The 25666-nt window shown below is 37.1% G+C and overlaps 1 protein-coding gene across 1 annotated transcript in view; it reads left to right on the top strand.

Moving 5' to 3' along the window:
- LOC150079395 (disintegrin and metalloproteinase domain-containing protein 11-like) overlaps positions 1-25666 on the top strand; it is a 445660-nt gene that overhangs the window by 401061 nt on the left and 18933 nt on the right. The window contains exon 27 of the mRNA XM_090383050.1: positions 3302-3457. Coding sequence (XP_090239176.1) covers positions 3302-3457 — 156 coding nt within the window. The remainder of the gene's footprint in view (positions 1-3301; positions 3458-25666) is intronic.

Genomic DNA, 25666 nt, shown 5'->3' on the forward strand with positions numbered 1-25666 from the left:
GCTCAAAGTAGAAGGAGTGCTGCGGCTTGGGGGGAAACTGAGGGAGAGGCAGTTCGCCTACAAATCACAGCCTTACATAATGTACTACTACTACTTGTTTGATGTTTGTCAACTCTCTGGAATGGGAAGTGATACAGCCCCCCCCCCCGGGGGGATTGTCTTTGTGTGTGTGTTAAATGTAAAGAGTGTGAGGATATTAGGTGTCAACTAAGCATTTTGATAGGCATTTATGAGAGCTTAAGGAACAGGGCGGATGCCTTCAGAGGAATTAAATCGAGACCCTTTGAGCTCTCAGCTGTCTGCCTCAAAGCCAGAGTTTGTACTTATACATCAGGCAACACAGTGGCAACTCCCAAGGAAGAATGCACTGGTTCCACAGGAGGTGGTTACTGTCAGTAACTCTTGTTAGGGAAATATGTTGTGCAAAAAGGATAGGATAGGATCAAAATATGTCTACTGGGGCAATAGTTGATGTTGTAGAACAGATATCATCTTTTAAGGGCAAAAAGGTAATATTGCTGTACATGTTGGCACTAATGACATTAAGAGTAGGAAATCTGAGAACTTAACAACTACAAGGCAATGTTGAGAAAGAGTCACAAGTTAGAGTTAAATTTGAAAGTGTCTGCAAAGTATAATGAGAGCCTTGACATCAGTTTAGCCTTGGAGAGATTGTGTAGGGCTTGTGGGGTAGAATTTTTCTTAGTATGTACTTCTACATACTAAGAGACTGCTTCTACAGGGACAGGATACACTTAAATAGAAAGGGAACAAGAATATTTGCTAATGCTATCGAAGCAGCGTTAGGAAGGTCAGAAAACTGCTAGCTTGGGAGGATACACAGACAAACAGATTAACAATAGCCACAGGTAGAGGTGATAGTGATTCTTGCACTACATGTATTGGAACATGCAGCAACCCAGAAAACAAGGTGCCAGGGGTTTCAAGTCATGATGGGATCATCATGGAACAAGGAAATACATGGGCTGTATTGGGATAACTAAGAGTAAGAACCGGTGCATGTATACTTGCATGTACACCAATGCTAAGAGAATAGTAAATACATTGGATATATTTGAAGTGCTGAATAAGTCATCAAATACAGACGTTGTGAGGATTTCAGATATAAGGGATGTGGAATTTGAATGTGGGGGAATACAAGGTGTACAGAAAGGACAGACATGACAGGAGGGGTTATGCACTTAGTTAAGAAGTATATAAAATCTAAGGCAATACATCCAGTGGCCAGTGCAATGTTGAATTAGTTTGGTGTGTTATAGGCCTAATGATGACTGATAAGTACAACAAACAGCTATACAGAAAAATAGAGTGAGCCAGTAAATCAGAATGTCTTATAATGGGGGATTTAACTTTCTAGATATTGACTGGAACTTGTGGGTTGGTCACTCACATCCTAGAAAGACTTTTGTGGATTTCTTGGATGACTGTTTTCTTCAGCAGTATGTTAGAGAGAGAAATACTCTTGATCTAATTATTGTACAAGTATTGTGTAAAACATGAAAACAACAGTTTGTGTCTTCCACCTTCCATTTTAGAAGTTGATTACCATAGCAGACTAAACCAGGATGTTTCTGACTTGGTCACAGGCATTTCTTCTGCCAAGTTCGTGGAGAATCTAAAACAAGAGGAGAAAATTCTGTTCTTTTGCTCAGAAAGAAAGTACTTTATGGCTATATGTCACAACATGGTGCCCAAGTTCCTTTTGAAAAATTATTTTTTATAAATGCTGAGGTAGTGCAAATTTCATCAGTTAGCAGTTCATCATTTTCAAATTTGAAATTTTTTGTGGATAAGTTTCTAATACTTTTTGGTATTGTTAAAAATAAAGACGTAGATGAAGCAATAGGTGTTTTGCAGCATAAATCCTGTCATTTTCAGTGTGAGAACCTACTACATGCTATTATGAATTCATGTACAGCAGTCCTTGGTTGGAGAACTAACAAGTGCAAAAAGAAACTTGAAATATAACACATTATCATTCTTGGCATTTTAACAATCTGAATTAGTTGAATTATGAGGAATTTCTAAAAATTCCTCATAGCCATCTGCATGTGAGAGAATATTCAATCATGTTAGAAAAATAAAAACCAATTTTTGATCTTTTCTTTCTGCTGAAGCTTTGGAAATCCTCTTGACAGCCAATTCTAAACAGCAGGGCCATTGTTTTGAACAAAACTTTGACTCAGCATTTCTGAAATAGATGAAGTCTGAAATTAGTTGATGTTTAATTTTTAAAAGCATGCTGTATTGGGTAAACAATCCTATGTGCATTTTAATATAAAATGTATAATTTGCCTGTGAAATTAATTTCTAGTGCAGTATAAGACCCTTTAATGATACCTTCTTCATTTTTTGAAAAATCTCCTGTTTTCCTCTTGCTTTTTGGAAAGGACTCCTGCTTTTTGCAAAACACCTCATGTTGTGGCCCAAAAACCTCCTCCTGCTTACAAATGCCTGATCACCAGATTTTTGAAAGTCGATAATCATATATAACACCATAGCAGCCAGCTATGGTGTTATATATGATTACATGAACACTCAAGTTTCCTTTGAAATATGTTTTAGTATATGTTGAAATACCACAAATTTCATTGATTATTATTTTGTAGTTGAATATTTTTTATGGACAAGTTTCAAGTCACTGAATGTCGCAGAGGAAGATATAAATGAAAGGTGTTTTCTCAAGTTCTGTGTAATAAAACAGAAGAAAGCTGCATAGATTAGCTGAAATGATAAGTATCAATGGAAACTTAAAAAATTAGAAGCATAGCAAATTAGCTGAATTCATCTACTTTTTAGTTTAGCTAACTGTCTTTGTTGATACTTTGGAGAATCTAAGCCATAAGGGTATTGTTTGAGTTTCTGACTACATTTCTGAAGAAAACTAAATTTGTCAGTCTCTATGTTGCAGTAATGAAAGTTTCTAGTAGAGCAGTTGATGCTAAGGTGATACATGCTGGTAAATATTCTCTAATTGCAATTTAATAGTTCAGGAATAAAATTGTTAAGTAATAAATAACTTTTTTTAAGTTCTACACTTTTATAATGATGCAGAAGAGTTGGGAATTTATGTATATGCATTCATGCACACACGTTTAATATTCACTGTTTTTGGGTTTTATAGTTCACTAGTGATCAGAAGTTAATATAAAAGTTGCATAATGTGTTGGGCGTTTCCAGTTAAAACGTGTGAATTAAAATTATCCCTGATTTTTAAAACTTTAAAATTGGCACATATGCATATTAAAAAAGTAAAAGTTAAATTATTAAAAATTTTCAGACGACAGAGCTCTATGCCCAAACCTGATCCTACACATTTCAAGAAGCACATCAACAGAAAACTTCCTGCACCTCCATCATTGGTGAAACCTGAGGATGAGTCCTCTCAGGAAAATGTCAACAGGATTATTACTTTCGGAAGTATGCCTTCATACAGGTAAGAAATAATTATTACTGTTTTGTGTAGAAATGATACTTAATAGTTCCTCTAATACTAGATGATTTTTAAGGAGTAAATACAAATGTACCTCACTTTAAGTTGCTTTGCTAATATAGTGCTTTTCAATTATATTCATGTTTATTATTTTTGGTACTTGCCTTGCTCTTAAGTGGGGGGGTGGTTTCAGCAGTCACGTGCACATTGCTGAATCGAGCAAGTCAACTGGCGCCATTTTGTTACCCGTGCTCAGTCCAAAATTTGTGCACTTCGTATCTCAGTGTCATATTCAGGAAATTTTCAAAATTTTTCAAACTTTTTACTTGTGTTATTGTTATTATTGTAATTATTAATTACAGTACAATGGCCCCTAAGTGTAGTGCTAGTAAAAAGAAGTCACAAGCCTCTTACTTTAAAGCAATAACTAGAAATGATTAAGCTTATTGAGAAAGGCATGTCGAACACCGAGATAGGCCATAAAATAGGTTTGGCATGCCAAACAGTTAGCACAGTAGTAAACTCAAAGGAGAAGTTCTTGAAAGAAATTAAAAGTGCCACTCCAGTGAACATGAAAGTGATAAGAAAGTGAGACAGCCTTATTGCCGATATAAAGAAGGGTTTTTGTGGTCTGGATAGAGGATCAAACCAGCCACAATGTTCCTTTAAGCCACGGCCTAATCCAGAGCAAGGTCCTAACTCTCTTCAATTCTATGAAGGCTGAGAGAGGCGAGGCAGCCAGCTGCAGAAGAGAGGTTTTAGGCTATCAGAGATTGATTCATGAAATTTAAGGAATGAAGCCATCTCCACAACATAAAAGTGCAAGGTGAAGCAGCTAATGCTGATGTAGAAGCTGCAGAAAGCTATCCAGATGAGCTAGCTAAGGTAATTGATGAAGGTGGCTACACTAAGGAGCAGATTTTCAATGTCGACGAAACAGCTCTATACTGGAAGAAGATGCTGTCTAGGACTTTCATAGCTAGAGAGGAGAAGTCAATGCCTGGCTTCAAAGCTGCAAAGGATACGCTGACTCTCTTGTTAGGGGCTAATGCAGCTGGTGAGTGCAAGTTGAAGCCAGTGCTCATCTACTATTCTGAAAATCCTACGGCCCTCAAGACTTATTCTAAAGCTAGCCTGCCTGTGTATTATTAATCAAACAACAAATTCTGAATGACAGCAGATCTGTTTACTATGTGGTTTACTGAATATTTTAAACCCACTGTCAAGGTCTGCTGCTTAGTAAAAAAAATTCCTTTCAAGATATTACTGATTAGTGACAATGCACTTGGTCACCCAAGAGCTCTGAAGGAAATGTACAAGGAGATTAATGTTGTTTTCCTGCCTGCTAACACAGTATCTATTCTGCAGCCCATGGATCAAGGAGTAATTGCTGCTTTCAAGTCCTGTTATTTAAGTTGGACATTTGTTTAGGCTATAGCTGCCTTAGATACCTCTGATGGGCCTAGGCAAAATAAATTGAAAGCTTTCTGGAAAGGATTTACCATTCTAGATGTTACTAAGAACATTCGTGATTAATGGGAAGAGGTCAAATATCAACACTAAAAGGAGTTTGGAAGAAGTTGATTCCCACTCACATGGATGACTTTGAAGGGTTCAAGACTTCAATGGAGGAAATGGCAAGAGAACTAGAAATGGAGCCTGAAGATGTGGCTGAATTGCTGGTAACTCATCATCAGCCTTTAACAGATGAGGACTTGCTTTTGGTAGATGAGCAAAGAAGGTTACTTCTTGAGATGGAATCTGCTCCTCACAAAGTTCCAGTGAGCACTGCTTGAAATGACAACTAAGGATTTAGAACACTGTGTTGGCTTACTTGATACAGGCTTTGTGCAGGCTTTACACTGATTTTGAAAGTTCTACAGTGGGTAAAATACTATCAAATGGTATGGCTTGCTACAGAGAAATCCTTTGCGAAAGGAAACATCAGTCAATGAGGCAAACTTATTTGTTGTCTTATTTTAAGAAAGACCCACAGCCACCCCAACCTTCAGCAGCAAGTAGCCCAAACATTTAACAGCCTTCCAACACCAAGTAGCCCTACCGTTCAACAGCCATCAACATCAAGGCAAGACCCTCCACCAGCAGAGAGAATAAGATTCGTTGAAGGCTCAGATGATGAAGCTCCACTATCTCCTTCAGCCTTCCTTCCATAATTACTTCTACTTGTTGGCCTTATCTGTACTCATTCTAGTAACTCTACATCTTTCCTAAAATGAGGCTTGACCTGTACGCAATACTCGGGGTGTGGCTTGACCATTGCCTTATACAGGGGAATAATCACCTCCTTATCCCTGCTAGCAAAATTCCTATCTATCATTGACAAGATCCCATGAAACTACTCAGGCTACCTGTTTGCACTGTTCAGAAACCTTATATCTGACTGCACAATTACCCCCAGGTCTCTATCATTCTCCACCACTCAGTTGGTACATTTCTCTGGGATTACTGCTACTCATATTGCATTTGTCAATGTTAAACTTCAGTTGCCACTTCTCAGCCATCTGCCCAACTTTTCCAGATTCTGTTGCAGCAGCATACTGTCATTACTGTTATTAATAACCCTCCCAATCTTTGTATCATCTGCAAACTTTGACATTAAGCTTCATATACTTTCACCAATATCATTAATAAATATATAGAAAACAACAATGGGCCCAACACCAAACCCTGGGGGACACCACTAATAACATTAGTCCAAAAAGAGCAGTATCCATTGATTACCACCCTCTGTCTTCCACTTAACTATCCTGTTATCCATTGTAGCAACTTGCCCTTAATGCCATACTGCTCCAATTTATACGGTAGTCTTCCATGTGCAACAGTATCAAAAGCTTTCCTGAAATCCAAGTATATGATATCAAAATTATTTTTTGCATCCAGTTCCTTTGTGACCACGTCGTAGTAAGGGGGAAGTCTGGTCTAACCAATTTGATTGGATAGAAAGACTCCTCCTTAACAAACCCATACCTTGTCTGAATTATTACTGCTGTCTTGTCTAGATGATCCAGCAATATCTCTTAATAAACCCATGCTGTCTTGTCTAGATGATCCAGCAATATCTCTTAATAAACCCATGCAGAATTATTACTTCTGTCTTGTCTAGATGATCCTGCAATGCTTCTTTAACCAGTGACTCCATTCTCCATTATTTTCCTTGGAACAGAAGTCAAACTAACAGGTCTGTAATTACTTGTGTCACCCTTTGATCCCCCTTTCTAAATTGGAGATACATTTGTACATCTTCAGTCCTTGGGTACTTCCCTGAGTCCAAGGATACTCACATAATTATGGCTAAGGGTGTGCTTACTTCTTTTGCCACCTCCTTTAATATAACTGGATAGATCCCATCCACACTTGGTGCCTTTCTTATGTTTAACTTCAACAAATTCTCCTCCACTATGCTCTCAGTTATTACAAAATCATTTAACTCCCTGTTAGAGTTTAATAAGCATATGGCCCTTTCCTCCTCATGTGGGAATGTAGATGCAAAATACTCATTTAGTTTGGCAACTATCTGAGAATGATCATCTACAGTCAAACCATTGATATCAAGTGGACCAATCTGATTCATCCTCTTCCTTTTAGGGTTTATATAAGTAAAGAAGTCTTTGCTGTTTTCCTTTGTATCCATTGCCAAAGATTTCTCACAATCTGCCTTTGCTTGCCTAACCTCCTTTGTGACTTGATTACAGACTAGCGTATATCTACCATAGGCTTCTTCTGTGTCACCTGATAATTTATATGCATCCAATCATTTTTCTTCTATGCTGCGAGTCTCATTAGTTCATCTGACATCCATTTGGGCCTTAACCTAGAATAGTATTTCTTAGTTGGAACAAAAAGCCTAGTAGCTTCCAAGATTACTTCCTTGAATGCTTCCCATTTAGAATTTGCTGTTGGTAACATTATCAGTTGGTCCCACTGTATAGAACTTAAAAAATCTCTGAGACCACTGTAGTCACTTTTACCAAAGCAAAAACCCTTCCCCTTACCCCTGATGGTAGTTACATCTGTAAGTAAATTCCACATCAGTTCACTGTGATCACTGGCACCTAGTGGTTCCTTTAACTGTAAATTCTTAATGCATGAATAATCACTGCTGATAATCAAATCATGAGTATTGCTTCCTCTAGTTGCCTCTCTAACATGCTGCTGTAGAAAACAATCATTCAGTAAATCCACAAAAGCTTTGCTAGTGTGCGAGTGACCAACCCACAAGTTCCAGTCTATATCTAGGAAGTTGAAATCCCCCATTATAAGACACTGATTTACTGGCCCACTCTGTTTCTCTGTATAATTGTTCATTGTACTCATTAGAGCCATTAGGCCTATAACAAACTCCTACCCTTATTTTTGTATTCCCCATTGCTTATGTCACACCAAACTGACTCAACATTGCACTGCTGTCCATATATGTGAACTGGATGTACTTCGTTAGATTTTGTGTTTCTTAACTAACAGCATGACTCGTCCTCCCTTCCTATTCTGGCTATCCTTTCTGTGCACATTGTACTCCCCAAATTCCAGTTCTGCATTCCTTATATCTGTGTATCACCACGTCTCTGATATCCCAATAATATCTGCCTTTGATGTCTTGACCAGCACTTCAAATTTATTTACTATACTTCTAGCATTGGTGTGCATGCATGTATACCTGCACCTGTCCTTGCTCTCAGTTACTCTAACACAGCCCATGTATTTACTTGTTTCATCACTCACAGCAGTTCCTGAAATCCCCAGAAACTTGCTTTCCAGGCTGCTGCTCATTCCAGCAGAAGCAGTACAAGAATTAAATCCACCTCTGCCTGCGGCTACTGTTAATCTATTAGTCTGTGAATTCCCCAATCTATCAGTTTGCCGACCCACCCAACATTGCCTCAATAGCATCAGCAAATATTCTTGCACCCTTTCTATTTAAGTGTATCCCATCCCTGTAGAAGCAATCTCTCCTGTTAACAAGCACAGACGACGCTGAAAAAAATTCTACCTCATGAGCCTTGCACAATCTGTCCAGGGTTGAATTGATTGACAAGACTCTCATCATATACTCCCTCCTATTGTGTCTGGGCAGGATTACAGACACTTTCAAATTTAACAGTAACTTGCAAGTTTTTTTTCAACATTGACCAGTACTTGTTAAGTAAATCCACAGATATCCTACACTTAATGTCATTAGTGCCAACATGTACAACGATATCACCTTTTGTGCCCTTAAAAGATGATATCTGCTCTATGTCATCAATTTTTGCTCCTTGCAGACATACCCTGGTCCTATTCCACCTATCCTTTCTGCACAATATATTTCCCATTTCCCTGACAATGTATGTATATATTTCCCTTACAAAGTTGTATGTATATATTTCCCTTACAAAGTTGTATGTATACAAATATGTAATAATCTTATAATTAATCTTCTAGTTAACAATATTGTTTTATACTTAAACTTTTCCTGTTATATTCACTATTTCAGCAAAATATGCTGATATATTCCATATATACAGCTTATAGCATTTCAGTAGTTTCCTGTACATATACCCTTGCAGGGTAGCTTATAAATTTAACTTAATTTTAAACGAAATGAATTTTTATGGTGTCTATATATATGTACAGGTAACTGTGGCAGCAACATTATATTACGTTTAATTTTATATAAGTAAAATCTATTATTTGTTTAACTGGAAAAAAAAAAAAAAAATCATAAGTTTTACTGAATATTATACTGTTGGGTAACGATTTACCAATTATTAATTAAAAGTTAAAACCAAAAAAATGATTAAGTTACTTTACTTTTCAGAGCTAAAATTAGTTAATATAGATACGTGTATATTCAATTCATATGTTGTATTAGGCGTTTTATCTTTATTTTAGTATGCATTTTTTATTATTTTTTTTATTTGTGTGTGTGTGTGTGTGTGTTACTGCTTTTTTTTTTTTTTTTTATGCATCTGTGTTATTGCATATTTTTCAAAATTATAACATATTAATCCTGGCCTGTAGGAGGTCATCCCTCAAGCCCACAAAAGAGGGTGGCAAGCTCGAAATTTTAGCTCTGAAAAGTAACTTAATAATTTTTTGGTTCAACTGGTAACATGCTGCATGGTAAGTCCTTACTGTGGCTTGTTTTTTTTTTTTATTATTATTAACTACTAACTTTTTATTAATAACTTTTAATTAACAATTGGTAAATTGTTACCCAACAGTATAACATTTTCAGTAAGACTTAAAATTTTTTTTTTTTTTTTTTTTTTCAGTTAAACAAATAATAAATTTTAATTATATAAAATTAAAGGTAACATAACATCCACAGTTACTTGTATAAGGACCGGTAAGAAAGTAATACTTCATAATTTTTTGCTTTCAAATGTGCCACTGTAGATCATTTTACCTGTCACTGAGTGGCACTGTGATCGGTCTCATGAGTGCAGCACATGGATAGTTCAAAATGGTGGATGTTACAGACATACATATGAAGCGAAGAGTGGTGATTGAGGTTTGGCAAGGAGAGGTTTTTCTTTCAGTACCTAATCACAGTGACGAAACCTGGGTTTACTGTTATGACCCTGAAACGAAGAGACAGTCGATAGAGTGGCACCAACAAAATTCACCACAAAAGAAGTTCAAAAGACAGCCTTCTGTCAGAAAAGTCATGGTGACGTTTTGGGACAAAGATGGGGTCTTGCTTGTGGACATCTTGGAGCATGGTACCACAATCAACTCAGATTGATATGTAGAAACGTTGAAAAAGCTGAAAGCCTGAATTAACCATCATTAATGAGGTTCTTTGTGAAGCCCTCCAGAGCAAGAGTAAGGACTTTTACAGGATTGGAATGCAGCTTCTGACTCAAAGATGGCATAAGTGCATAGAAAAGGATGATGACTTTGTGGAAAAATAACAGTGTGTTTATTAATGATTGAGGATTAATTGATTTAAAAGTCATAGTTCTAGGAATTAGATTCTCTGAGGAAAAAAATAGGAGGCAATACTTTCGTATCACTCCTCATACATACAGGGTGTTTCAGTTAAACGTTTCAGAACTTCTAAGAGGGGTAGGGTACATCCTGACAACTCGAAAGCATATAGCAATGTGGGGTCGGAAATGCTTTCCTGAAGCGGTGTTGTACACAGAAGCACCATAAAGAAAAGAGACCGTAAGTGAGAAATCGTTTTAATAATACATGAAAAGAAGCAAAAGGTACATGGATTAAAGTAAGTGTTCGAAGTTTCTTCCACGGGCTACAATGCACGCCTCACATCTCCGACGCATGAAGATCCGAACATTCTGGAATACTCCAGGCAGCGTGTCCAGACACAGCAACCGGAGGATTATGCACCTCGTTTTGCTTTCGCACAGTGGTACCTTGGAAAATGTGCTACAAATCCCCTTTTTCCTGCTGAAGTGTTGTTTTCCGATGAGGCATCCTTCACAAGGGAAGGAATTTTCAACACGCATAACGACCATATCTGGGCGGTCGAGAACCCGCATGCAATACGACGTTGTGCAGCACAGATTCGATTTTCGGTCAATGTATGGGCCGGTATTATGGGAGATCACCTCATCGGACCTTACCTGTTACCGTGTCGTCTAACCGGACCTATCTACTTGATCTTTCTGCAGCAAGTATTGCCACAACTTTTGAGAGATGAACAGATTTCTGCATCGACGCAACACACAATGTGGTTCCAACACGATGGAGCCCCTGCCCATTATAGCGGAGATGTTCGTAACTACCTGGATGTCACATTTGGTCAACAGTGGATCGGACGTGGTGGTCCCGTGCGTTGGCCTGCTCGGTCACCCGACCTATCATGTCTTGATTTTTATTTCTGGGGTCATATGAAATCGCTAGTTTGTGACACCCCTGTTGACAATGCTGAGGAGCTGGTTGCAAGAATTGCAGTAGCTGCCGAAGAAATTCGAAATTCGCCTGGAGTATTCCAGAATGTTTGGATGTCCATGCGTCGGAGATGTGAGGCGTGCATTGTAGCCCGTGGAAGAAACTTCGAACACTTACTTTAATCCATGTACTTTTTGCTTCTTTTCATGTATTATTAAAACGATTTCTCACTTACGGTCTCTTTTCTTTATGGTGCTTCTGTGTACAACACCGCTTCAGGAAAGCATTTCCGACCCCACATTGCTATATGATTTCGAGTTGTCAGGATGTACCCTACCCCTCTTAGAAGTTCTGAAACATTTAACTGAAACACCCTGTATATTAAAAACCCATAAAAATTCATTTCATTTAAAATTAAATTTATTGGCTACACTGCAAGGGTATATGTACAGGAAACTATTGAAATACTATAGGCTGTATATATGGACAATTTCAGGATATTGCTGAAATAGTGAAATGGTATGGCATCCTGAGGAGATACCGGTTCACGTATATCAGCCAGTTATCAACAAGTTTAAGGTTATAATAGCAAAAGTTTGCTATTATAATCTTCTACTTAACAATATTGCAAGACAACATTGTTAAGTAGAAGATTAATTATAAGATTATTACATATTTGTATATGTACAACTGCTTACAGATACATATATCTACCTACTCTGGGACTGTTACTAGCACAGACAGGAAATTGTGCTCCTGAATAACACGAGCACTAACTTTACATTCTTCAGTCATATCCTCTTCACTTTCCTACGACTAAAATTTTCTGCACTCTGTGCTTTTAGTATAATACAAGGGCAGGTATTTCTATCCTAATTATTTACCTAATTTAGCCTTCTGATAGCTAAACTGCTATACAATTGCCTATAACCACAAAACACAATGTGTATGCAAAAACATATATATATTATATATATGTACAGAAATATTCTGTGATTAAAATAAGGAAAATCAACACATTTTATGTACATTAGTTTTGAAGCAGAAATTCCAAAAAGATTGCTTTTTTTCAAAATCTGGAAAACTACCCTCTAGTGACCTATCGTTCTTCCCTGTACCCTTTAAATGAATAGGACTCTCATAGCTGAGTGGTCTGTGCAGGAGTGAAGTGGCATACAAATTTGAGTTGTCATGTGGTTCAAACTCACATGATACTAAATACAGTTAATGACTATTCTTGAGAGAGTGTGATTACTTGTAAGTTCCTCTGGCAGTGCTAGTCAGAAGAGCGTATAAGTGCTGTAATCAGTATTCTAGTTTCAATCTACAGTAATCATCATGCAGTGTGGCAGTTTTAAATTGCTTCCAGAAATGGTTCTCTATTTAAAAATTGGTTCAGGAAAGTATTTAAAAATAAAACCATTGTCTACTGTTTTTTTGAAAGGCCTTTATAATTAAACTTCCTGTAATTAAGCATTCTTCAGTTTTCCTATGTTTTTATGTTTATATTAATAGAATTATAAACAGAATTATTTTCTTGCTTATATATACATCTTTGATTGATAATTAAAAGTAGTGTTAGGTGATAATCACTAACTTGCCTGCGCTTTAACTTCTTTCCATTATGTCCTGCTGATGTTTAGATGCAGGTTAGTAATTTCTCTTTATTCATACCAGTATGAATTTCATTTGACTTATAAATATTGATCTTTTTACCTTTGGAATTTTAATATTTCTATTGCCAGTAATCTCTGCTAGCAATAAGCTGATCCCTTGTGGTGATTTTGTTGCTTATGAAAAAATCATTACTTGCTCTGTTTCATCTGATATACTTCTATCAAAACCCTGTAAAATTGTTTTTGCGGGCATTTAAAATCAATAAAAAATTTCATTGGAATCCCAAATGTGATTGAGAAGGCAATTTTTGTTGCCCTATTTTTTACTTGAGAAATTATATTTATATATGCAGTTTTTCAAAACGTGCCATACTTTCAAAATTGATTCAGTACTTAAAAACAATGAAAAAAGTTAATATGGCTGAGATATATATATGATTGTGTGTGACTGTTTGAACTTTAAAAAATGGCTATGGACTTTTCAATGGTAATAAGCAAACATTTACCTAGTGTGAATAAATGTTTTACTAGTTATGCAGCGCTTGTTCTTATTTATTATTTTTTTTTTTTTGCCAACAAATATTCCATAGCCATTTTTTTAAATAATTTTGAAGGACTCTGAACTTATTCAATTTGGATTCAATTCTGAATGGATATGCAGAGCCATAATTCTGGACACATTTCTGTACACTTTTTTTTCACTGTTTTCAGTCCAGAATTGATCCCAAAAGTATGACTCACATGTAATGAAAACACCCTATAATGAATAAACTGCATTCAAATATGTAAGAGTGTATTTCAAAATGAAATTTTCCAGTGAATTAATGACCATATCAATACACAAATAGTTTCATTAACTCCATCTCTTGGTAAGCAATCAACCTGTCTTTTGACCAGTGCCTTAAATCATTTTTGCAAGAATATGGTAATATATAGTTTTGTAAATAGATAATGACAACAAATATTAAAGAAATTACAAAATATGATGTAGGAATTAGGACTGTTTAAAAAAATTGAATGACAAAAGAGTAGTAGTAGTAGTAGTGGCACATGATGCAAGAAAGCAAGTGTAGGAGCTTATGCAGCATCAGCCAAAAAAAAAAAAAAAAAAAAAAATCACACCATTCCCTCCAAATGCCTGTCCAGTTCCTCCTTAAATTTATTTAACCTATCAACTTCCACAACGACAGATGGAAGTTTGTTCCAGCAATTAACCACCCGCTGGCTAAAGGCAAATTTCCGCACATCTATTCTACATCTGTCTTTTCTTAATTTGAATTTATGTCCCCGTAGGTTGGTAATCTGAACAAGTGGAAGGATCCCATCAGAATTCAGCGTGCTCAACCCATTCAAGGCCTTATAGACCTCAATCAGATCACCGTGCAGGTGCCTAGTCTCCAGCCACTGCAATTTGCAGAACTTAAGCCTCTCTTGGTAAGAGAATCCCTTCATTCCCCTCACCAATCGTGTTGCTCTTCTCTCGCTCAAGCAAATCTACATCCTTCCTAAAATGAGGCCTCCAGACCTGTACGCAGTACTCAAGGCGTGGCCTGACCATTGCCTTATACAGAGGGACAATCACCTCCTTTTCCCTGCTAGCAAAATTCCTATATATCATTGACAAAACCCCATGACCCGCCCTAGCAGCCTGTCTGCACTGCTCAGAAAACTTCATATCTGACTGCACAATTACTCCCAGGTCTTTTTCATTTTCTACCACCTTAAGTGTAGTACCACACAGTTGGTACGTTTCTCTGGGGTTACTTCTACCCATATGCAGTACTTTGCATTTGTCAAGGTTGAACTTCAGTTGCCACTTCTTAGCCCATCTGCCAAAATTATCTAGATCTTGTTGCAGTAGCACACTGCCATTACTGTCATTAACAACCCTGCCAACCTTTGTGTCATCTGCAAACTTCGACATTAAGCCTGATATACCTTCATCAATATCATTGATAAATACACAAAACAACAGTGGACCCAACACCGAACCCTGTGGGACTCCACTAATAACATTAGTCCATGAAGAGCAGCACCCATTGATTACCATCCTTTGTCTTCTCCCACTTAACCATCCTTTTATCCATTGTAGCAACTTACCCTTAATACCATTCTGCTCCAATTTGTACAGTAGTCTTCCATGTGCAACAGTGTCAAAAGCTTTCCTGAAATCCAAGTATATGATATCAAAATTATTTTTTGCATCCAGTTCCTTTGTGACCACATCATAATAACCAATCAAATTTGTCAGACAAGACTTTCCCTTAACAAACCCATGCTGTGTTTGAATTATTGCTGCAGTCTTGTCTAGATGATCCTGCAATGCATCTTTAACCAGCGACTCCATTATTTTACCCGGAACAGAAGTTAAACTAACTGGTCTGTAATTACTCGTGTCACCCTTCGATCCACCTTTGTGAATTGGGGACACATTTGCACATCTCCAGTCCGTGGGAACCTCCCCTGAGTCCAAGGATGCTCTCATAATTATGGCTAAGGGTTTGCTTAGTTGCTTTGCCGCCTCCTTTAAAATAACTGGATAGATCCCATCCACCCCAGGTGCCTTTCTTATGTTTAACTTCAACAATTTCTCCTCCACTTTGCTCTCAGTTATTACAAAATCATTAAGCACACTGCTACAATTTGATAACCTTCTTCCATTTTCAAATTGTAATAATTCCTCACGTGTGAATGTAGATGCAAAATACTCATTCAGTTTGTTTGCTATCTGAGCAGGATCATCAACAGTCGAACCATTGATGTCAAGTGGACCAATCATATTCATCCCCTTCCTTTTAGAGTTTATATAAGTAAAGAAATCCTTGCTGTTTTTCTTAGCATCTTTTGCCAAAGATTTCTCGTAATCCGCCTTCACCTGCCGAACCTCCTTTGTGACCTGATTACAGACTAGCTTATATCTGCCACAGGCTTCTGCGTCACCTGATAATTTATATGCATCCCATGCATTTTTCTTCTCTGTCACAAGTATCATTAGTTCATTTGATAACCATTTAGGCCTAAACCTTGAACGATATTTCTTAATCGGTATATAAAGTCTAGTAGCTTCCACGATTAATTCTTTGAATGCTTCCCACTTAGAATTTACTGTTTGTAACATCGTCAGTTGATCCCACTGTACAGAATTTAAAAACTGTCTGAGACCACTGTACTTCCCTTTACGGAAGCAAAAACCCTTTCCTTTACCCCTGACGGTAGTTACCTCTTTGAGTAAATCCCACTTCAGCACACTGTGATCACTGCCACCTAGTGGTTCCTTTATCTGCAAATTCTTAATACACGAATGATCACTGCTGATAACCAGATCAAGAGTGTTACTTTCTCTGGTTGCCTCTCGAACATGCTGCTGCAGAAAACAATCATCCAATAAATCCACAAAAGTCTGACTAGTGTGTGAGTGACCAACCCACAAGTTCCAGTCAATATCTGGGAAGTTAAAATCCCCCATTATAAGACATTCTGATTTACTGGCCCGCTCTATTTCTCTGTACAATTGTTCATTGTACTCATTCAAGTCATTAGGCCTATAACACACTCCTACTCTTATTTTTCCTTTCGCAGTGCTCGGGGGTCCGAGCATTGATCAATGTAGATTGGTAAATCAGTTACAGCAATCACAATCTTAGGTGGGTAATCAATGGTGTATCAGTTACACCTCAGGGACTCCACTCTATACACTGGTTCACCCTGATGAATGTCCACTGATGGCTACAAGGCTACAATCTGTCACCTGGATGTCAGCCAGCTACTTGTCTAGAGGAGGATTTTTTATTTTTTTCATGAAACCCCCAAACATGAAAGGTATTAGAACTCATAGTACTTAGTACTTTGTGTGTAGGTTGAAGGTTGAGAAGATGATAGAAGGATACTTGTTGACATTAGACCTGAATTTCTGTAGATTGTAATTCTGTAGAGTGGGAAAGGATTGACATTTTGTGTTAGACAGAGTTATAATGATTGCTAGTTGTAACTATATGAAGGTTAAGTAAGTAAAATAAAACAGATTAATCATGCTTTGCGATTTTTAACCTGCTGTATAATTTCTATATACAATTGTTAAAATTTTAAAAATATTTCATCATATTCAATAATGCTGATCATTTAACTTCCTTATCAATAATTTTATTATTTAATTAACTAAACAAAATAGCAAATGCTTATGTTTCATGACTCACCTCTTGATCCATTCTTGTACTTAACAAAGTTATGAAATTAAATTAAAAGTTGAAATTAACAAGTTAGGTAATGAATAATTTTTGATAATTTGATTATTAAAAAAAATTTATTTCCTGGTCATTCAAACTTTGCTTAAAACTTTACCTAATAAATTAACCTTAAATAAATTCCATACCTGAGCCATGTTGAGAGGTAATTTATTTCGGTGGTTTAATCTGCTGCCCAAATGTAAACTTTACAAGATCCAGTCATCTCTTACTCCCTGAAATTTTATTATTTTGTCACCTGGTTCCTTATACACCTCTATTAGGTCAATGTCGTTAAAGAAGGTTATGGGGGGGGGGGGTCCGAGCATTGATCAATGTAGATTGGTAAATCAGTTACAGCAATCACAATCTTAGGTGGGTAATCATTGGTGTATCAGTTACACCTCAGGGACTCCACTCTATACACTGGTTCACCCTGATGAATGTCCACTGATGGCTACAAGGCTACAATCTGTCACCTGGATGTCAGCCAGCTACTTGTCTAGAGGAGGATTTTTTATTTTTTTCATGAAACCGCCAAACATGAAAGGTATTAGAACTCATAGTACTTGGTACTTTGTGTGTAGGTTGAAGGTTGAGAAGATGATAGAAGGATACTTGTTGACATTAGACCTGAATTTCTGTAGATTGTAATTTTCAGGAAATGCATGTGAAGGAAGGTTGTTCCAAAAAATAGAAGATGAAAGGATCAACAAGAAAGAAGAAAAGTTGGTTCTGTAAGTTCAAACTTGGACAGTAAATGGATGTTGACTGGTTGCATCAGAGGTTTGAGCTGGTTTAGAAAAGAGATGTTGGGGCAATATATAAGCCAATTCAGAACAATAGTGCCATGAAAGTATCTATAAATAAGGAATGCAACAGAAACAGAATGATTGATTTATGTTATTCCGGTGCAAAAGCAACTGAGGCTATAGTGCACCACAGCCATGCCATAAAAGATAAAAAGAATTTTTAGTAACCTTTTGAAAAGATTACCACGTCAAAATATATATACAAATGTAAAATAGAATAAATTCTAGTGTAATCAGACTAAAAATATATGCACAAAATTATATATACCTGTAAAAATTTATAATTTGTAAGAATTTAAAAACATCTGACATATGGTTGCTCTCTAATAAAATCAGACTGAGTGTATAAGGCTCAGTCAGATAAGTAAAAGCGTTAAAAAAATACTTTGAGCATAAGTAAAATTAACACAATTAAAATGTTAACACAGTTAATAGTTAAAATGGTGTCACAAGGCTTTTACATAAGATCATCAGCCCTTGACAGGAACAAGTGTATAAGACTGTATCCTATATGGAGTCGAGTAACAACAACTTCCTCACTACGATTCCGCACAGACTACATTGCCTGCATGTTTCAATTACAAGCATTTATCTGATATAATTTATTTGTTGTCTGTCTATGCCATAAATCTTGCCATTGGGAGTAGTAGTAATGGCAAATGATGCAAGAAAGCAAACTTATATAGCATCAATCAAAAATTGATTAAATTCATCCACTTCCACAACAGATGGAAGCCTGTTCCAACAATCAACCACCCACTTGCCAAAGACAAACTTCTGTACATCTATCCTGCAACCTGAATCCTGCTACTTTAATTTATACCCCCTCATGTGTGTGTGTAGCCTCAGCAAGTAAAAGAATGCCATTAACATTCAGCTTACTCAAATCCATTCAAAGCTTTAAACAGCTCTTCTCACAGGTGTTATTGCTCTTCACTGCACCCATTCCAACAGATCACCATCCTTCCTAAAATGAGGCTTCCAAACCAGTATGCCTTAGTCAAGATGTGGCCTAACCATTACCTTATACAGCTGGATAATCACCTCCATATCCCTAATGATATACAGATTCTTCTGTAATACTGAGAAAACCCCATGAGCTGTCCTAGCAGTCCATTTATACTGCTCAAATCACGTTTGTCTTTTCATTCTCCACTAAGTTGATTGTGGGATCACACAGTTGGTACCACAGTCAGCTTAGTGGAGAATGAAAAGACAGACATGAAGTTGTTTGAGCAGTGTAAATCAACAAGTTATATTATTCTTGGATTACTGCCTCCCGTATGCAGTACCTTGCATTGTCAATGTTAAACTTCAGTTGTCATTTCTTAGCCCATCTGCCTATTTTTTCTAGATCTTATTGCAGTATTACTGTCATTAACCACACTGCAAACCTTTATATCATCTGTAAATTTAGACATTAATTCTGATGTACCTTCATCACTATCTTTAATAAATATTGAAAACAACAATGGGCTCAGCAGTAACCCCCAGGGGACTCCACTAAAAATAACATTTGTCCAAGATGAGTTGTGCCCTTTGATAACCACTCTATCTTCTCCAATTCAACTATCTCTTCATCCATAACAGAAACCTGGCCCATAATGCCACACCGCTCCAATTTGTACAGAAGTTTTTCAATGGAAAAGTATCAAAAGCTGTTCTGAAATCTAAGTATATGATGTCGGATTATTTTTTTCATCCAGTTCCTTTGTGAATATGTTACAAAGGAACTGAATGTCTTGTCTGACGAATCTGTCATAGTATCTGTGACAGATTGGTCAGACATGATCTTCCCTTAAGAAATCTGTGCTGTGGTTGCCATATAGCTGCATTAGTCCCTTTAGCAGAAGTAACCACAGGTCTAGTTATTCCTCACTTCACGCTTTGATTCCCCCCCCCTGGTGAATTGCGGAGACATTTGCACATCTCTCCAATCCATGGGGACCTCTCCTGATTCCAAAGATGCTCTTATAATTATGACATAAATTTTGCTTATCTCTTTTTGCCACCTCTTTTATTATAATTCGATAGAAACCATTATTCCCCAGGTGCCTTATTTACTTTTAGCTTCAACATTTTCACTTCCACTTTCCTCTCAGTTATCATAAAATCATTTAGCTCCTAATTAGAATTTCATACGCTTCTGGCATCTCCATCCCTAAAACATTCTTCCCATGTGAATGTAGGAGGCAAAATACATTCACATGGGAAGAATGTGAATGTAGGAGGCAAAATATCCATTAAATTTGTCAGCAACCTGAAGAGGATCATCAGCAGTTATACTGTTCATATCTATTAGATTAATATGGTTTATTCCTTTCCTTCTGGTAACATAAGTAAGGAATTCTTTGCTACTTTTCTTTGCATTCTTAGCCAAAGACTTCTCGTAATCTGCCTTAACTTGTGTAACCTTCTTTGTTATTCGATTGCTGACTAGTTTATACTTCAGGTTTCTGAATCCCATGCTAATTTTTATGCATACCATGTATTTTTTTTTTCTCTGACACCAGTCTTAGTCAGTATAAAAAGCATAGTAGCATCTAGGATTACTTTTCTTAATGCTTCCTATTTAGAACTGCTGTTGGTCGCATCATCAGTTGGTCCCACTGAATAGAATTTAAAAAATATCTGAGACTGTCATAGTCACCTTTATATAGTCATAGTCTTCTAGTCTATGACAGACAAGAAGGCAGAGCCTTCAAAAGCTTCAGATTTTAGCGCTTTTAATTCTGTATATTTTATTATATTTTATGGTATTCTTTTTCTTTTCTTTTCTTTTATATACTTATTGTAAATAGTAATTTATTGTAAATTAGTAATACCAGTTATTAAACTATTAATTTTGTTTTTTGTTTTATTATTTCAACGCAAGGTTGGTGTAAACTACTAAAATTTATATTTTGAATATGCCCAACCCCAGAGACCTATTTCAAGAACTCCTACTCTCATTTTTGTTTTTCCAGTGTCTATGTCACACCAAACTGAATCAACATTGCACAAGATGCACTGCCTTTGCTATGTGCTTAGCAAAAAGCATAACCATAACCTTCCCCCTCTCACATGCTGGCTGTCCTTTCTATACACATTGTAATCACCATGTTCAAACTCTGCATCTCTTATGTCTCCGATATCCCTACAGCATCCACATTTGATGACTTAATCAGTACATCACTTTCATCAGATTTATTTACTATACTCCTAGCTTTGATTTTGCAAACACCATGCAAATATACATGCACCTGTTTTTGCTCTTAGTAACTCTAACACAGGCCATGCAATTCCCCCGAAGCTAGCTGGTGGTTTTTTTTTGACCGATCTAACACTGCCTCGAAGCATCAGCAAATATTCTTGCAAAAAAGAACATCCCATCTCTGTGGAAAAACTCTCCTGCTAACACACACAGACACTACTGAGAAAAATCCTACACCATGAACCTTGCATAGTATCTACAGAGCCATATTAATTGACAAGGCTCTCATTGAGGGTTTTAATGAGGTTTTCTGGCCCAAGTGCAATTAAGGCAAAATTGTTCCTTTCTTACAGTAATTATGTGAACACAATAATTTTTCCTGGGCAAGTTTGAAATGTTCTTATAAAGAATGTGCTTCAGAAAATTTTGCATTCTGCGATTTATCAACTTTGTTCTGATTTCTTTCAAAATAGGGTAACAGTAGGGATATTTGTGTTTTAAAGTAGTAACTGCACTCAGTAAATCAATATATATTATAATATATATTGTAAATGAATTTACATCTCCATCAGCATCCCAAAAAGGTACATTGCAAATGAATGTTCAGTAGCCATTTTGATTATGTGAAGTTTGACAGCATAAAGACTGCAACTAGATGAGAGCAAATCTAAGATAATGCTGCTTGGTAGAACCATTGTATACTTGTGTCAGATTTAAATCCATCAGTATATATTTAAAGACAGTGTGCATTTGCTGATACATGAGCTAAATGTAGCTGCTGTATATTTTGATTGTTCAGCATCTGTTTTCCCCTTTGCTAGAAAATTTCATCACATAAAGGTTTCAATGTAGACCATTGTGGCTCCAATTTTTCAGTGTCCAAGTGAATATTGTCTTGTGAAACACTTCAACTCTCTGTTAGATTTTTAAACTTGATTCCAGTGCTTGTTTTTATTTGGTTTATTCCAAATGAAATTTTAGCAGTTTAGCAAAGAAAGTTAGAATCAAGCTCAAATAGGATGAAAGGGAAGAACTCTGTACTTTGGCTGCATATGTAAGCAGAAGCATATTTTTCCATAAATATAACAGAAGCTTTTGCACATCACTATATAAATTATGGACTGGTGATGGTGAAAGCACTTAAAGCTGTTCTGCTGGATTTCTACCTGAGTCATATACAGGCCATGATCTAGTCAGTATTGGATTATGGTTCAGTACAGTTGAAGAAGATGGTATTAGTGAGCTCTCCATGACATGACAGAAAGCACATTTTCTTCAGACAAATAGTTCATACATACTGAATGTGCTTTAGGAAGTTTAGTTTTTTTTTATATTAACGTTATGCCAAGGAATCAGATGTTATCATTTAGTGGCATACGACTGTCATTTGAAAAGTTTGTGGCTTGAGTATGAAGGGTTTATTTGAAGAGTCTGGTAACATTACTTTTCAACATAGTCCCTTTTGGAGTCAATACACTTTTGGCGCAGATGTTGCAATGCATTGATTCCAGCTGTGAAGAAAGTTTTCTCTTGGGTCTCCAGGATTGTATCCACTGCAGCAGTGATGCCACTGTCAGCAAGAAAATGGATGCCAGCCAGGTATTTTTTCAAATTAGGAAATAGATGAAATTCCAATGGTGCTAGATCTGGTGAATATAAGGGAAATGGTCCAAAATATCAAAGATACACTCAAGCAGTGCAGTCGTGGCAGTGACAGACTTATGAGCAAGTGCATTATCCTGATGGAACAAGACTCCTTTGCTGAGTTTTCCTTGGCAATTATCTTTGATTTTTTCACACAAATGCTTTACAAGGTCTGCGTCCCTGTGACTGTCTGGCCTTTCTAAAGGTAATCCACTAGCAACACTCCATCAGCATCCCAAAAAATCGATGCCATCACCATGCCAGCAGAAGGAATCAACTTGGCTTTCTTTGGAGGGGAGAAGAGATGTGTTGCTATTGTTTGGATTGCCCTTTAGTCTCTGGCTAAACCTTGCAAGGAAATTTGCTGAATCTGCTTGAAAATTATGCAAATGTTCACTTGACTTCCTTCAATTCTTCCATAAATTTATTCAAGCTATCTACTTCCACAAATGGTAATTTATTCCAACAATCAATTACATGCTGGCCAAAAGATGTTACGAACATTGAATTCTAAATGGGAAGCCTTCAGGGACTTAATTTTGGAGGATACTAGGCTTTTCATTCTAGCTAAGAAATACTGTTCAGGGTTTAGGCCTAAATAGATGTCAGATGAACTAATGAGGCTCGTGGCAGAGAAGAAAAATGTATGGGATGCATATAAAGTATCAGGTGACACAGAAGCCTATGGCAGATATAAACTAGTCTGTAATCAAGTCACAAAGGAGGTTAGGCAGGCGAAGGCAGATTAGGAGAAATCCTTGGCAAAGGATGCAAAGAAAAACAGCAAAGAGTTCTTTACTTATGTAAACTCTAGAAGGAAAGGGATGAATCAGATTGGACCACTTAACATAGATGGGTTGACTATTGATGATCATGCTCAGGTAGCTGATAAGCTGAATGAGTATTCTGCATCTACATTCACACATGAGGAGTTATTTAATGAGGGGAGTGTCAGACGTTTATCAAACTCTAACAGGGAGCTAAGTGATTTTGTAATAACTGAGAGCAAAGTGGAGGAGAAATTGTTGATGTTAAACACAAAAAAGGCACCTGAGGTGGATGGGATATATACAGTTATATTAAAGGAGCCAGCAAAGGAAGTAAGGGAACCCTTAGCCATAATTATGAGAGCTTCCTCGGACTCAGGGGAGGTCCCCATGGACTGGAGATGTGCAAATGTATCACCAATTCACAAAGGGGATTCAAAAGGTGACACAAGTAACTATAGACCTGTTAGTTTAACTTCTGTTCCTTGGAAAATAATGGAATCACTGGTTAAAGAAGCCTTGCAGGATCATCTAGACAAGACTGCAGTAATAGTTAAGACACAGCATGGGTTTGTTAAAGGGAGGTCTTGTCTGACCAATTTGATTGGATACTATGATGTGGTCAGAAAGGAACTGAATACCAAAAATAATTTTGATATCATATACTTGGATTTCAGGAAAGCTTTTGATACCGTTGCACAGGGAAGACTGCTGTACAAATTGGAGATATATGGCATCAAAGGTAAGTTGCTACAATGGATAAAGGGATGATTGAGTGGGAGAAGACAGAGAGTAGTAATTAATGGACACTGCTCTTTGTGTACAAATGTTATTAGTGGAGTTCCCCAGGGTTTGGTGTTGGGTCCATTGCTGCTTTGTATATTTATGAATGATATTGATGATGGTATATCAGGTTTAATGTCCAAGTTTGCAGATGATACGAAGGTTGGCAGGGTTGTTAATGTTAGTATTCTACTCCAACTGAATCTAGATAAGTTGGGCAAATGGGCTGAGAAGTGTCAACTGAAGTTTAACATTGACAAATGCAAAGTACTGCATATGGATAGCAATAATCGAAGAGAAACGTACCAACTGTGTGGTACTACACTCAGGGAAGTGGAAAGTGAATAAGACCTGAAGGTAATTGTGCAGTCGAATTTAGAGTTTGCCGAGCAGTGCAGACGGGCTGCCAGGGCAGGTCATGGAGTCTTGTCAATGATATATAGGGATTTTTCTAGCAGGGACAGGGAGGTGATTATCCTGTTATACAAGGCAATGGTCAGGCCACACCTAGAGTACTGCGTACAGGTCTGGAGGACTCATTTTAGTAAGGATGTAGAGTTGCTAGAACGAGTACAAAGAAGGGCAACAAGATTAACCCCAGGGACTCACATCTGGTGAGCATGGGCTCGGCAAACCCAGGGTCCTGAGCTGGATATCATCATTTTTCTCTTTCTTGATGATTCCTTTCTACTTCTATCTCTCTCTCTCTCTCTCTCACACACACACACACACACACAGGGTAACTTGGGGAATAATTTTTTTTTTTTTTTTTTTGACTGGTGCAGCATAAGCCCCAGGCTTCCTTGCACCATATGGCTAATTAATAATAATAATTGATGAAGGGAACAAAGGGGTGCTCTTACCAAGAAAGGCTTAAGTTCTGCAAATTGCAGCATCTGGAGAGTAGGCACCTGCGAGGTGATCTGATTGAGGTGTATAAGGCCCTGAATGACTTGAGCAAGCTGAATGCTGATGGGATTCTTCCACTTGCTCAGATTAAGAACCTGAGGGGGGGGTACAGTTTCAAATTGAGGAAAGACAGTTGTAGAATAGATGTGCGGAAGTTTGCCTTTAGCCAGATGGTGTTTGATTGGTGGAACAGACTTCCATCTTTTGTTGTGGAAGTTGATAGCCTAAATAAATTTAAGGCTGAGCTGGACAGGCATTTGGGACGAATGGAGGAGTTAAATGGGAGGGGTTTTTTTTTTTTTTTTTTGGCTGATGCATGCATAAGCTTGCTTTCTTGCATCCTATGTCTCTACTAATGCTAATGAGCAAATTTTGCAACTATTCTTCCTCAGTTTGAATTTATGCTTCCTC

This window comes from Mastigoproctus giganteus, chromosome 10 (genome assembly GCF_048544385.1).
Source record: "Mastigoproctus giganteus isolate SK-2022 chromosome 10, ASM4854438v1, whole genome shotgun sequence".
Classification (NCBI taxonomy): Eukaryota; Metazoa; Arthropoda; class Arachnida; order Uropygi; family Thelyphonidae; genus Mastigoproctus; species Mastigoproctus giganteus.